The sequence below is a fragment of the Wolffia australiana genome, chromosome 7 (assembly GCF_029677425.1).
Source record: "Wolffia australiana isolate 7733 chromosome 7, ASM2967742v1".
Taxonomy (NCBI): Eukaryota; Viridiplantae; Streptophyta; class Magnoliopsida; order Alismatales; family Araceae; genus Wolffia; species Wolffia australiana.
In genome coordinates, this window is record NC_135841.1 from 17749407 (window position 1) to 17765290 (window position 15884).

Consider the following 15884-nt stretch of genomic DNA (forward strand, 5'->3'; position numbering starts at 1 on the left):
CCCAGGGGCATTTTTGTAATTTCTGCTTCTTTGAATTTTTGCCCGCTCCTCTTGATCCTCGTCTCTTTCCTTGATCTTCTTAACCTGTCTCTGAATGTTTACTAACCATAAAATGTTAAATATATTCCACTTGATTCAAAGGATCAAGTGGGGTTAGTGATTTTATAAAATGATGCATATGCATGATATTAGCATGAATTAACATTATAATTTTGATGAATGAAAACTAAAAAGTTTAATTATTTGATGACATATTTGAGAGTCATCACTTAACACTGGGCTACTATTCATGTTAGCATGTCTATGCAGGGTTGCCTCCATTACTGGAAACCGAGTGCGGCTGAGAGCTTCATCTACACCGAAATGGCAATTCCGGAGAAGTGGTGGCAATAGGGACGTTTAGGTTGCACTTAAAGTCTGGATGTCATTTAGACTTGATAGAGACTTTCGTTGTACCGTCTCTTAGACATAATCTAATTTATGTCTCTATTTTGGACAAATTCAGTTACATTTGTCTATTCAGAAATAGTAAAGTTAATCTCTTTTATGAATCAAGGCTAATTAGCGATGGCTCTTAATTGAGTGATAGCAACCTCTATATACTTGATGTGGATGTCCCATCTAATGAAATTTTTCACACTAGTGCAAAAGGGGCAAAGAGGAAATAAATGAATAAGAATTCCATTTCATTATGGCACAAGAGACTTGAGCATATCTCTCATAAGAGAATCGATCGCCTTGTGTTAGATGATATTTGATAGCATGCATTTTAGTGACATTAAATGATCATATTTACATGTTTATTTGCATTACATTAAATGATCTATTTTTAGAAAAATGTTCTCAATTTTCTGCATTTTTATGAATTTTTGGAGAATTTTCTGACAAAAGATTCTAAAAGAATATAATTTTTGAGACAGAATACGATTTTTTGGAATTTTTGACGTTAAATTTCAAAATATATTATTTTTCTAAGTCAAAATATATATATATGTATTTGTATTTTTTGAGATATTATTTTATTTAATATGAATTTTAAAAATATTTTTAGCCCACATCGCCACATGTCGTCGTTCAATTCGTCGAATGGTGATGAATCGTAGCATTGCAGATGATTGGTGCCAGCCAATCATTAGGTACATTGCAGATGATTGGTGCCCCTTTCTTTTTTTCATTTTTTCAGGTACATGTGGTGCGGAAGACGAGAAGTCAATCACGGAAGGTGAGGAGATGCAAAAAACTTGAAACATCGCAATAGTTTAACCGAAAATGGAAAATGAGGAAGCGGATGATGAGGAGAGAGAAAAATCAAGGGCTATGATTGGCTCAACTTCAAACAGCCATAACTATTGATCTACAAATCTGATTGAGCTGAAATTTTCATCATTGCTTCGTCTTCCCCTCCTCTTTCCATCCATACCCTCTGATCTATAAATAGATGCCTGGATCATTGTGAAATTCATCTTGAACTTGCTTCCTACTTGTGTGGGCTGATTGAAACATAATGAGTTTTGAGATCCATCAAGTGTATTCTTGGGTGTGTGGGAAGAAGCATTGGAGAAGAGGGAGAGCTTACCGGCACATGTAAATCACCACGATCTTGGCAAAATGTAAGGATCTAAGGTAAGTGTCCTCGACTTACATTGTTTCTGTCCCGACATCGTTGTTATCATAATTGTAATTTGTTATAATCTTTTCATTAATCATTTCACTTACTTATGTCCCCATTATCTCATGTCTATCTTTACCATCATACCGTTCGCACATTCGATCACTCTCGTATCATTCACACCCTCTACCTTATTCTCATTACACTTCGCGTAGTTCTAATAATATTTCCTCGATATCACTATCTCGCCTATTATATTCTCCTATTTATCTCTTCTCGTACCTATAATCATTATAGTAAGAAAATTACATTCTTAATCATCTTTCCCTTTGGAGACGAACCATACTCATCCCTAACTAAATATTCCTTAGTAAGTACGGTTAAATATATTTTTATTGAATAATCTCAATTACCAACGACGAATTAAAACCCCTAAATTTGATATTAGCAGTATTCTAGATCCCTTTTATGAGAAGAATATCCACACTTGCATCAATTGTATCAAGGGAAAAACAAACAAAACTTAAGGGAAAAAGGACCATTCAAGCTTCAGATGTCTTGGAATTGATACAGAGATATATGTGGACCTTTCCCTACAGCAATTAGGAATGGTCAACGCTACTTTATCGCTTTCACGGATGGTTATTCTTGATATGGCCACCTATATCTCATTCATGAGAAATAAGAATCTCTGGACATGTTTAAGACTTAAAGCTGAAGTCGAAAATCAGCTCAACAAGCAGATTAAGACCATAAAATCCAATTGTGGAGGAGAGTTCTATGGCCGACATGATAGATCAGGCGAACAACGTCCAGGAGATTTTGTTAAATATCTATCAGAGTGTGGTATTGTTCCTCAATACACCATACCAGGTTCACCCCACATCAATGGTGTTGCTGAGAGACGAAATAGAATGCTCCAAGATATGGTTCAAAGTATGCTTGTAGAATCGCCTCTTCCAATGAACCTCTAGAGCGAAGCACTCAAGATGGCTACCCATTTACTCAATTGATACACCTTATCCATCATAACTACAGTGAGAATATCATCTACATATCTATGCAAAGTTAGTAGATTCAGTCTTGTATGAATTTCAAATAATTTCATATTTATCAATCAAATTTACAAGATGAAGAAAGATCAAGTAAAATTGAAAAAACTTAATGGCTAGAACATTCTCATAGAGTACTATTGAATTAATAACATTCTAATACAACATTATACCACCACTTGGAAAGTGTAAGCAAAATAGGAAACCAATATCTTTTTATCAGATATTAATAATAGCAATATTGAAAATCATGAGATGTGCCCCTCGTCTTCTAAGTGCAAGCCCTTGGGCTGCTCTCCTTATTGGCCTTAGAATTGACTTTGAGCTCTTTTTGGATCAGGATGTATGGCTTGGATCCCTTTATAAGCCGGGTTGGATGAATGAAAGAAGTTGAAGATGAAATAAAAAGAATAATAATGTCAAGAAAATTTTCTCATTTCACTTGTAAGGGCATTTTGGGTAGCAAAATCTACAATGTAAAACCTATTTTTTCTCTCTCTTTCTCTATCATCACTATAACAAGAATCCCAAGTATCAAGGCCAGAGTGAAACTTTCTCCTTGATTATACTCTCTCGTACGAATTTGAATACATTGTGATTTATATTTGCCTCTTTTTAATGAGGAGATATGTTATTGAGAGTATGAATCAAGAGGCGCTTCTCTTGGAAATAGGATATATCTACCACTATCTTGTAGTCAAAATTCCGAGCTAGGACAATTGCTTGAATCTGGCGCATGCCGGCCTCAGTGCTTGGAGCAAAACATTAAGCAGCCTTGATCTCTTGTAGTGAAAGCTTCCTGCAATAGCTTAAGATCACATAGAACGGGGTTATAGGAGAGGGTGGGGGTGCAGCCCAATCGAGAAATAGGGTCATTGAATTGATATCATAAAAGGGTTACATAGTCGTCATGAGCATTACATGGGGAAGACCTAGGGTTGATATCGATGTAAAGAAACAAAGCGCCACGCCCTTTGGTAGGGGCGCCTCCGCGCCTTGAGGGCCACAGCCCCGCGTGCACGCTCGCCAGCACCGTCGCTACATACGTGCCCCTAGGTCAGGCGCCACTCACCTATGGTCGTTGCGATCACGCACACCTTAGCACCTGTGCTGACATCTTTCGCTTGGTCTGCTCGCGCTCCGCCGTGCTCTGCACCTCAAGTTGGGCGTCTAGCACCTAGCCCTACCCATGGGGGCGCCGCGCGTCCCAAGCTGTCTTGGCGCTCATTTTGCGCTAATGCCTTAGTCTCCTGGCAGGGCATCTCCCATCCCCCGCCCCGCACACGCGATGCACGTGAAGCCTGCGCACAGCCGCGCAGCTTCCCTCACAGCTCCACGTCCCGTATCGTGGCATCGCCACCTGGCCTGTGTGTCTACACATTGATCCATCGTGCAGAGCGCCAATGGGCACGCGCACCATCCATAGTGTGTTACCACTCTAGGGGCAATGGCGTGAAAGATCAGGGTTGGGTGTCACCACCCTTAGTGAGCTGCAGCATCGCTAAATAGGACACAATCATTAAGTATCATGAGTCAATAAGCGAACATGCCCTCCAAATAAGCACGCAGGCCTCTGGGCAGGGAAATCGTGTAGTTAGGGGACTAACAACCAGCGTTAGAGCAAAAGATCAGGGTTGGAGAGAATAATTACATTTTTTACTTCCAACCCATACCATGTAGAGTTCATTCATTTAGTTTATTAGATAATGTAAAAAGAAGCATATTTTTCATGTTGAATCTCTTAATTATAAATTCTTATAATAGAGTGTTTTCCCTGATTTTGCATCTAATATATCCCTTTATCCCAAATACTCTAACTCGTATACCATCCCCTTCCCATTATTTCGTATAAACCCAAAAAAATCAATCTCACTGTATAATTTGTAGGATTGTCCCAAACTCACTACCTAAAAGTAAGATCCACAAAGTCAAGCATTAGAACTAATACTTGTTAACTCGGTAGTTCAAATAATTGAATCAAATAATTGTATGAGTAATCTATGTTTGATCTCATAACCATCTAAGAGAAAAGTTAGGTTCCTTTATAATCAGAACAGACACTCTTCCTTCTCTACATGTTTATTATTTTCACCCATTTTATCTCATTTTCTTGAAGCTAAGCCCAATTTTGAACCAAATTAAATAAATAAGAAATTCATAAATCAATATAATTATTTCAATACCGAATATGTGTATAGTCAAGATTTAGGTGTAGGGTAAAAGAGAATAAAAATACAGTTTAGTTTTTTAAAATGCATAAGTTTCAATTTTTTGTGCCTAGTTTACCATAAATGAAAAATTACTGTTATGGTAAGAGTTGCAGGGATATTTTAGAAAAAGAGAGAAGTAGGCACGAAATAGAAATATATAAAGTAAAATAATAAAAAAGGGGGTGATGGTTAGTTTGGTTTTTAGGTAGCGAGAGATAGAGAAGGATAAATTGCAATACTTGAGCAGTTTTGAAATAAGTCTTTGTGCGATCTCTTGAGATTTGTTGGCAAACTTGGCAATCTTGTGGACCGACTTAGATTCTTGAGCATTTCTGGGCAAACGTGGAAATCCTGTGCGGTGACTCTAATCGATATTGGAAGTCTTGGCAATCCTGTGCGGTGACTCTGATCAATATTAGAAGTCTTGGCAATCCTGTGCGGCGACTCTGATCGAACTCGGCTATCTTGGAGATCTTGGACTTTAAACGACATTGGCAACATTGGTGAGTGTGACGATTTTGAACAACCTCGACAATCCTGGTAGCAATAGAAATTGAAATCATTGGCGATTTGAGATCTTGACAAAATTGGCTATTTGAAATCTTGAAAATCACAATCAGGTTTGCAATTTTGACAATATTTCTCTGATTGGTGATTTACTGTGATCGTGTTACTTCTTTATTGCTATTGTGTTTTTGATTGTTTCTCTTTTCTGCAGAAATTCTTAATCACGATAGAAAGAGATCTAGGTTGATTTTCTTTCTTCACAAATTGCAAGATTTAATATCTGAAGGAAATTCAATTACCTACTGAAATCATTATTTGAAAGAGAACGAGAATTTGGTGTCTATTTTCCTTTTCTGATTGCAAAATTATAAATCTGAGAAAAATCTTGATTACCTGATAACATTGACAGTCGAAAGAGATAAATCAGATTTTCGATTCTCTTCTTCGAACAGGGTTGAAAATCTGAAGAATAGGTAATTACCTGCTGACATTGCTAGTAAAATAGAAAGGGATTTATATTTCTATTTTTCTTTTCTAAAAGTAGGGTTTGAAATCTGAAATAAATTCTTTTTCTGTAATTGTTACTGTAGTCGCATCGTCAAAAGGCTGAGAAATCTTACTTAAGGTTTAAAATATGAAATATTTTGAAATTTATCTTGACTCATATCTTACAACAAGAAATTCATCTTCAAATTAATTGTTGTGATTTCAAATATTCATATTGAAGTGAAATTTTCTATTGGAATACTTTTACTCTTAAGCTAACATTTCAGGAAGATTGAAGACAAGTTTCTTTTAATATTTTCACAAGCTCTTTCAGCTCGTGTGAAAATAGAAATACTACATTGAACAAAGACATTTTGAGCAGCTGAGAGGGACTTGGGTGGTCCATTGGAAGAAGAAGTGAAAGCGTGGATAACTTCAGAAGCTAAGGGGGCTCTAGGTCATTTACGATTTTCAAATTCTACATAGGAGATATCCGTGTATCCCTATTAGCAGGCTGTTTTAGCTTGGGGGGCTATAAAAACTTGGTTAGTGACATATTAAAACTCCGGTTGGATATCCCGGCACAGGAGTAAGGGACTAGCCCTAACCTGTACAAAAATCTTGGGTGTCATCTTCTTCTTTCTTTATCATTAGAAAATAGGTAGAGAAATTAGAAAGATAATAAAAGAAAAAGTAAAAAGCGATAGGGAATAGTCTGATTCACCCCCCCCCCTCTTAGACCATTCATAGGATATTAATCCAACAAATACATTTATCTAGTTTACCATCGTCACACACCTAGAAATTTTATCTTTTGTAACTGAAAATCATGTAATTTATACGCTAGTTTCAAAAAGATCTGTAGACCACACATCTGTCTTGATTTTCAAATATTTTCCTTGATAAGATGAAATCCTTAGATAAATAAGGATTATCTGAGTAAAACTTTTGATAGATATAACTCGATGGAAACATATAAAATTATTTAAATACTTTTCAAAGCACAAATAAAATTATTTATAAGAGATAAAAGGTTCAAAATATATGTTTCGGCAATAAAGCATTTTGGGCTGAGCTAATTTTGGTCCCATTGAAATACATGTTTTCTTATAGATATATGTTTCAATAAGTAAAGCTTATAATGTGCCCACAAAAAAATCAGCTTGTTGAATTATTTGTGAATTATGTCTAGCTGGAGTAATTGCTTCAATTCTATTAAAGAAAGGAGTAAGAACTACCTCTCAAACCCAATGTCCTTAAATCTGTAATAAATCTGAGGGAAGAAGAACAAGGAAGAATTTTAAAACAAAAATTGAGAGGCCAGGAACATATTCCTCTCTATTGATACCCTTCTAATGGAATCTTTCGTACCCCAGCTGTTTGTTTTTTTTTCAACTACCCTATTATGCCAAAAGGCACCCGAAATACTATAAACTTTGAAACTCTGATGTATATCATAAAATAAATCTGATGACATGTATAAGAACGTGTGTGTTGTGTCAAGCAGCCAATAAATAGGTAGAATCATGGGTACTAATATTTGTGAAAATATTTGGAAATTGGCATCGTAGGGTCCATGTTAGATACAGTGTCTCCCTTGATAAGTGTTGATTCCATCTGTAATGCTTTTATGTCAATTTTTATTATTCAATTTCACCCACATGTCCGGCGCTCACGAAGCCTGTGGTGGTCTGAGATTGACTATACTTGTTTCTTAATTGATTAACTTAAAAAGAAACACATGACACTAATTTTAATAATTTTAGAGTGAATTCTGAGTCTTAGCTCTGAAATTTTAAATTTTAAATTTATAAATGAACAAATGCTTATGGTTAAAACGTGGATCCACTAAATAATTTTGCACAAATGGGTTCAACTGATGAATCATGATCCATTGACTTTGTTTAATTTTTGAAATAGAGTGATGGAATCGATTTTGAATCCATATGGTCTTTATTTTTTAATCAACTTAACCATTTTAGAACGATTGTCAAGGGTCGACAGATCCATGACAAGGGTCGAAAGTGTGGTTTTGTCAAGGGTCGACATATCCATGACAGTATCATGCTAGTTCATGAGTTAACCCAGTCCTTAAACACTCATAGTTGAGGTTCAAATGTCATCATCAAATTGGATATGGAAAAGGCTTTTGATCGAGTTGAGTGGAATTTCCTTACCCAGGTATTACGTCGTTTTGGGTTCACCGATGCAGTCATCAATCTCATCGATGCATGCATTAGAGAGAACCACTTCTCTCTCCTGGTGGACAGACACTCCACTGGCTTCTTTATGGCCACGAGAGGTCAACGACAAGGTGATCCTATCTCACCCACCCTTTTCATATTGATGGAGGAGGTCTGATGGCGTAGCCCTCAAGTTATCTAGTTATTTTTTTGTTTTTCTAAGTCTAGGTTAAAATTTCCTGTTTTCGCTTAGGGTTTTTCCTTTGTAACCCAAGGGGCCTATATATAGGACCCCTAGGGTAAGAGCAAGAACAAGTCCATTTGAATTTTTGGAAAAGAAAGAAATCCTGTCCTGTTCCCGTGTTAGAAGAAGAAAGAAAAGAGGGTGAGAGAGAGTAGGGCGGAACGGAACGGGGCTGACTTTGGCCGCCCATCCCGTTCCGCCCCCCCCCCCTCCTGTTCCGTCAAGTTATCCCGACGGAACCATAGGCGGCCGCCGCCGCCGCCGCCGGGGTCCCAGATCGCAGAGCCCGTCGTCCGCCGCACGGGGTTGCCCACGGGGCCGCCCCCTCCTCACAAAGCCGCCGCCAGTCGCGCGAAAGTGCCGCCCTCACACGGGGTCGCCCCACCGCACGAGGCAGCCGTTCGCCGCGCGAGGCAGCCGTTCGCCGCGCGGGGCAGCCGCCCGCCTCACGGCAGCCGCCGCCTCACAGGGCAGCCGCCTGCTGCGCGCGGAGAGCCGCCCGCCGCGCGAGCGCCGCCCACCACGCGAGGCCGCCATCAGCTGCGCGAAGCGCCGCCCGCCTGCACGGGTCGCCCGCTGCAGGGCAGCCGTGCAGGGCAGCCACTCGCCGCGGGCAGTCGCCAGCCACGGGAACAGCCGCCCGCTGCGGAGGGCCGCCGCCACGCGCACGGCCGCCGCAGAGGCGGCGCCCTCGAGTTGTCGCCCCGCGGGGCGCATCCGCTGCTACCTCCGACCGCCTCTCGCCGCGGCCCGCGCCTCCGCTCTGATCAAAGACACCACCATGCGCCGCACCGTCTTGCCGCGACCCGCGCCGCCGCTCCGATCAAAGACGTCGCCCTGAGCCGCGCCGTCTCGTCACGGCCTGCGCCGCCGCTCCGATCAAGGACGCCGCCCTGCGCCGCGCCGTCTCGCTGCGACCCGCGACGCCGCTCCAATCAAAGACGCCGCCCTGAGCCGTGCCGTCTCACTGTGGCGCGCGCCGTCGCCCAATCAAAGACACCACCCCGAGGTGCGCCGTCTCGCCGCGCCCGACGACCGCGTAAGCCACCGTACCATCCGCCGCCGTCTCGTCATCCGGTCGGCAGACCTACCCGCCCACCGGTCGTCAAGCCCACCAACGCCTCGATGACGACCACGTGGGCACTGACCAAGTGGAGAACGGTCACCCTCGGCTTCTACGAATTGAGGCCCCCTGCACAGGACTTATCTTTTCCGGGACACCCACCGACAAGCGGGACGTGCAGTCCAAGATAAACGTCCCCGAGAAGGACAGATGGACCCACGCTCCCGCCGCAGGACGTCAACCACATCCGTCTTGCATCAAGGTCTTTAGCCGATCGCTCACACAAACGACCGAGGCCTCATCCAACCATATTTTGTGAAAAGGGGATGCCCGATCCTCTCGCACTCACTATTTGCAGATGATGCCATTTTTTTCCTCAATGGATCTAAAAAATCCATTAAGGAACTTATGAGTGTCCTCACTACGTACGAGCGGGCTTCTAGCCAGCTCATCAATGCCTCAAAGAGTAGCTTTATGGTCGGTCCTTCCACCACTATAAAGCTCTCTCAGTTTGTCCAACAGTATAATCGATACTCTCGGGATGCCTCCCTTTCGATTATCTCGGATGCCCTATCTTTCTCGGACAGGCTCGCCATCATTATTTTGATGCCTTATTGGCCAAATTGAGAAAGAAAGTTAAGGGATGAAAACTTCATTTTCTATCCCTTGGAGGTCGTATCCAACTCATCCGACACACCCTCATGAGTATTCCGCTACATACCCTCGCGGTCCATTCATTATCCCTTACAGTCCTCCGCTTTGGAGCGACTGTGCGCTCGAGGGAGAGAGTCACCACCATTGGGCTTCTTGGGAGAAAGCTTGTCAGTCAACGGACGAGGCCGGCCTAAGGATCAGACGTCTTCAGGACATCCAATATATGCTTCAGAAGAAGTTCGTGTGGCGAATGCGTACCATGCGGTCCCCACTGGGGAGTTTCATCTTAGCGAAATATGGCGAGTGGGCCCGTAGAGGGTTGGATATCCAGGGCCATCGCAGATGGCGAACTTGGCAGCAACATTGGCTAGAGATCGCCAAGGTCACACGCTGGCATGTCAGTAGAGGCATGATTAGCGTGTGGTATGATACATGGCTTGCAGATGTACCCTTAGCCCCCCATCCCCACTTCGAACCACATCACCTTCGATTGACAGTGACGCAGCTGTTCACAGGCAACACGCCCCACCTTTAGGAGCAGCATGGCCTCCCCTTAGACACTTTATCCTAGGCCTAGAGTATTGCGATCGGGACCACTCATGACTGTGCCATTTGGACACTTACCCTTGACAAATCCTACTCCTATAGATCTTCTTGGGAGCATTGTCGTGAGAAAACCCCCATCCAGCATTGGGGTCGTCGCATATGGCATCCGGAGATCACTACTCGGGTCTCCTTCTTCCTTTGGAGACTCCTACATCGTCGTATCCCTACTGACGATCAGGTGATCCATATCTGCCACTCCCTCAATTCACGTTGCCATTGTTGCCCCACATCTCTGCAAATTGAGACTATGGAACACCTCTTCTTCCATAGTGAGACAACCGTAGACTGTTGGCGTCAAATTGCACATCATTGGCGTCCACTCCTCTGTACCTCCCCTATTCTCACACCGTTAGAGTGTTTTGGCAAGATGTATCTCTCGCCAACACGCTCTAAATGGAGCCCCTTCCTCCACATCACCATAGCCTACTTACTATGGGAGATATGGAAAGGGTGAAATTCCTCTCGTTTTGCAGGTACTCCCATGCGCGCCTTGGATATCATGCAACGAGTCAAGCTATGGATACGTTGCATCCACCATCTTATACCTCCTCACGCGCACAGCTCAGCCCTCGCATGTGACCTCCTTCGCTCTTGGGGCATCTGGGTGACCCTCACCCCTACCTGCATTCGGCTACAGATTGTTCGTTGGCATCCACCGCCAACCGACACCCTCAAGTTGAATGTGGATGGTGCAGCCAAAGGGAATCCTGGTCTAGCTAGAGGGGGCGGTATCCTCCGTGACCATACAAGGAGTCTTATCTTTTTTTTTTCATCCTTTTATGGCATTCAGACTAATACAATAGCCGAGGCTTTGGCAATACGTGATGGTTTACTCCTCTGCAAGGAATGAAACCTTCACAATATCGTCGTAGAATCAGACTCACAAGTATTAGTTGACATACTTCTTACAGATAAATGCTCCCAATGGCGACTTCAGTGGGTCTGGCAGGACATCATGCGGTGCTGCCCTCGCGCACCTAGTGTTCGTCACCAGCTAAGCGAGGGAAATCTGACATCGGATGCTCTTGCCAACCACACGGTATACACACGTACCCTTACCTCCTTTTTCTTTTCTTGGCAGGAACTCCCTCCGACAACTCGTGGATGCTACCGCGTGGAACTCCTTGGCTTGTCGGCTCTTCACATGCGTCGCACACTGTCGAAGGAGAGGCCGCGAGAGTGGTGGATTGTAGGAGGGATGATGATGAGAGAACTCACCCTCTTGCCTGATCGTCCAACTTGCCGAGCACCTCAACACTGACATCTGTGGATGGCGGGTTGGACTGCACTCCATGCATCGACTCTGCTCCTGCTGGCATGCATACATCTCGTGAAGATTTGCCCCCGCGGTTGGCGTCTTGCATGAAGCGAGGGAGGCGGAGAGCTTGCTCTCCCGCTTTGTTGATGTCCCGCCACGCACCTCATCGACGACACTTCTCGATAACAGGGAAAGCTCCACACACTCCATGCATCATCACCGCCATGGGAGGATCCGGAGACACGCCGGCATGAGCGACCTTCTCAGAGCACCTGCCAGGTATCACTTTCATTTCTCTTTCCTGCACATCGGCATGGACGAGTGGGATCCGAGTGTAATTGGGATATTTATGCTTGTTCCATGCCTAAAACGCTGATAAACAATCAACTTTATATATAAAACCCCACTGGGTGGCATCCAGGGCACGGCTGGATCGATCTATGGGCATAACCTCAGGGTTGGACGTACCCGATACCATGTTTTTGCCAATAAAAAAATGGAACGATTGATTGAAACCATGAATTTGAATGAATGTATGAGCAGGAATCATTTTTGCCTACATGGTTTCTTGGATCAGAGGATAAAACTTTTGATAAAAAAAGTTTGAGATAATGTAATAAATTATCAATATTTCCTCCTGATCAGTAAAAAAAATGCATAACCAATCTCTGATTGATACACCGCTTCATTGAATCCATTAAATTTTGTAGGATCACATCAGCCCCTACATTTGAGTCATATTTATTGAAACATAAAAATTTATTATAACTGAGCATTCACCCAGCTTTCTTCAATTTCTTTCCACATCCACAGAAGTAATCAAATTAAAACTACAACTTAAATCCAAACCCAAATTTCCGAACTTAAATCCCACCTTTTTTAACTCAAGTCATGTGATAAATGGGGACTCAGATTCAGAACATTATGAGTTAACTGAGTCTATAAGTTGTCATATTTATTCACATTCAGAATCAAAGTACATACCTAGCTGTGGTCTAACTAATAACCATTTTAACATTAGAATATCCTTGGACTTTAGATATTTTTAGGTCGGCCCACTGGCCTTGAATTGGCTTCATGAATCTCTTATATAAACAGGAGGTGAAGAGACAGACTTGCAGAACAGAAAACGCTCATCTTCTTGCGATATTGTTAGCCACAAGCGACCAGGCGTGCTCGGGGAAGGAGAAAAACCCAAAATTTGGGAGAATGGCAGCGAGTTCAGCAACTTCTGCAGCAATTAATGGATGCATCTCTCGTCCTGTGTGCTTAGAGTCATCAAAGCTGCTGTTTGGTGGCTCCTGCTTCTGCCCAAGGCCTGGCGGTCTGCGTACCAGTCCCCGACGGCTTCAAGCCGAAACCCTTCGTCGGAATCTTCCAGTGGTATCTCTCTGCCATAATTTTGATTGCTTTACGCTTGTTCTTCTGATGCTTGCGCTGGTTTCTGATTTCCGGGTCGTGTCGAATTCTTCCAGATTTTTTATCTTTTTTATGATCTGCTACTGTGAAGAGAGATTTCGCGAAATTATCTATTGGGTCTGAAGAATTATAACGTTTTCAGAATCCTGCATTTTATTACGGTTTTGTGTTTGTGTACCCGCAGGTTTGTGATTTGAGTTATGTCTTTCATCGTCAGGGTGCGAAAAAGGCACTCTGATCGTTGAAATTTTCGTAGCTTTAAAATGAAATGCTTTTTTTATAGATTATGTCAGTTAGCTTGACCTGCAAAATGAGGACAACCTTAGTTTGGGGCCTATTTATTGTATTTGCTATTTTCTCTTAATTTGTCTTTCCGAAGATTGAAATTTTTTTGCCTATTCGATTTATTGATATTGTTGAATCATGTAAAATCAGGGAGCTGCTATATAATCTATTTTTTTATTATCTCTAACCTATAATCATATTTAGGTCATATTGTGCCCACATTGAGGGTTTATGAGGAATTGGATGCCAATTACTCTTGAAGTTTTCTGTTCTGGACGTTCCTGATGACGTTGGTGCCTCACTACTAACCGGGCTTCTTGAGGACAATTCTTTTTTCTTTTTTTTTTTTGCCGCATCATGCTAAAATATTTTCAAATATTCTTTTCCCTTCGATGTATTTCGTCTTAATACCTTTGACATGTAATTAGCTGTCAGTGTTGAGAAGTTTTGACCAACATTTACTGTTCTCTAATCGAACAGATTAAGGCAAAGAAGCAGACGTTTCATTCATTTGACGACTTGCTGGAAAATTCAGATAAACCTGTGTTGGTTGACTTTTATGCCACCTGGTAAGCAACAGTCACAAAGATTAAACTATGAAAATTCTCAAGAGAACTAGATTTATTCTTTCCACTTCGATTCATAAAAAATGTACTTTCCACTTTATGGTAATCTGGAATATCAAACTTTTATATGTTAACATTTTCTTTTATACTGCCGCAGGTGTGGGCCGTGCCAATATATGGTGCCTGTTCTTAACGAAGTAAGCACACAGCTGAAAGACAAGATTAATGTTGTAAAGATAGACACTGAAAAGTATCCGGCCATAGCCAGCAGGTATGGTGTTGAGGCACTTCCAACTTTCATCATCTTCAGAAATGGAAAGCCCTACGATCGCTTTGTAAGTAATTGTTTCATTAACAAATTTATTCCATCTATATCTCTCTAGATATCTACCAAATCTGTGTTTTGCTTCTGATACTACCCCCAACTCTTGTCAGGATATTTTCCATTTGAATAATTCAAGCCCTCTCCTATGGAGGGCAAATCAAGAATGAATTGGGCTGATATGGGCCTGTAGTAGCCACTGCTTCCCTGCTATCTTGCTGTTTTCTCTTTCTATTGTTCTCTCTTTACCATGTGGCAGCCTAGATTGGAATTTGTGCCTGTTGCCTTTCGAGATCTTATCTATGTTTATTGGATTAAGTTGGGGCGCATATGACCTGTATCAAAATCTATTTCCTTTTTTTTTTAAGAAAATAATCTATTTCCTTTTAGATCCTATAAGTATCTGGAAATACTTTGTCTCTACACTTATCTCATCTTTTATCTTTCTATTAATTTTGCTTTCTCTAATTTCAGGAGGGAGCACTGCCCGTAAACCAGTTGTTGGAACGGATTGAATATGCTTTGAATGATGCTTAATAGGGGGACAAGGTTCTCATATAAAACTGCTGATTATCTCACTTCATCTCCATTTTGTAGAGACCGTGTGATGATATGTTTATCGCATGATTATCCTCCCCTTTTATCTACAAGCTGGCTGTCATAATCCTGTTAGTCAGTCATTATTGCCCTCTTTTTGGGCGGAAAAGAAACGGCAGATGCCTCATAAGATCAAAAGAAATGTAATAATATTATTTTCTTTGATAAATAGGATGATTACCAGAAACTTATAATCTGTTGGATAGTTGATGCTCTTCATAGGCCATTTTTCGTTTGATAAGCTTTTGCCTTATTTATTTCATATATCTCTAAATATGCAGGCAACAATTCCAAATTGGCACTTAGGGAAAAGCAGAATAGTTCCAACTTTGAAAGCTCAGAAATTACGGAAAAGACGCATCTCAACCTGTTTATTCTTGCTTTGGGAATAATCATTCTGGATCAAATCAGTGATTTTATGATTCATTTTCATAATTTAACTTTCCGAGGAGATGATACAGTATTTATCTGCATCAAAAGACGCTCTTTCCGTAAATTAAATCACAGAGGATCGGTTCCAATTTTCTTCTCCATCACTTTATTTTGAGGATGATGTTGATTCACAAGTGATTCTGATTGGATCCTCAAAGCAAGAAATTGATGTGCCTTTTTCGCATCTGACAGATTCTCAATCTCACGCCCCATATGCATGACAATAGCCATTTAGAACCTTCACTCTACCGTTTGATTCTGCACAATAATATTTCATAATTCCTTTATTTACATGGTGAAAACATTACAGAAAGGTATACATATTTTTTCTCTATGGTGGAACTTTGATAATTTATTACAAATGTTGAAATCAATAATCTCTAGAAATTTG

At 41.5% G+C, this 15884-nt stretch overlaps 1 protein-coding gene across 1 annotated transcript; it reads left to right on the forward strand.

Annotated features, from left to right (window-relative positions):
- The first annotated feature begins 12972 nt into the window (after positions 1-12972).
- Positions 12973-15114, forward strand: LOC144705859 (uncharacterized). Its single transcript, XM_078578699.1, has 4 exons — positions 12973-13255; positions 14057-14145; positions 14300-14477; positions 14939-15114. Exons 1-4 carry the CDS (start codon positions 13082-13084, stop codon positions 14999-15001), a joined length of 504 nt encoding a protein of 167 aa, XP_078434825.1. The 5' UTR covers positions 12973-13081; the 3' UTR covers positions 15002-15114.
- The last annotated feature ends 770 nt before the right edge of the window (positions 15115-15884 follow it).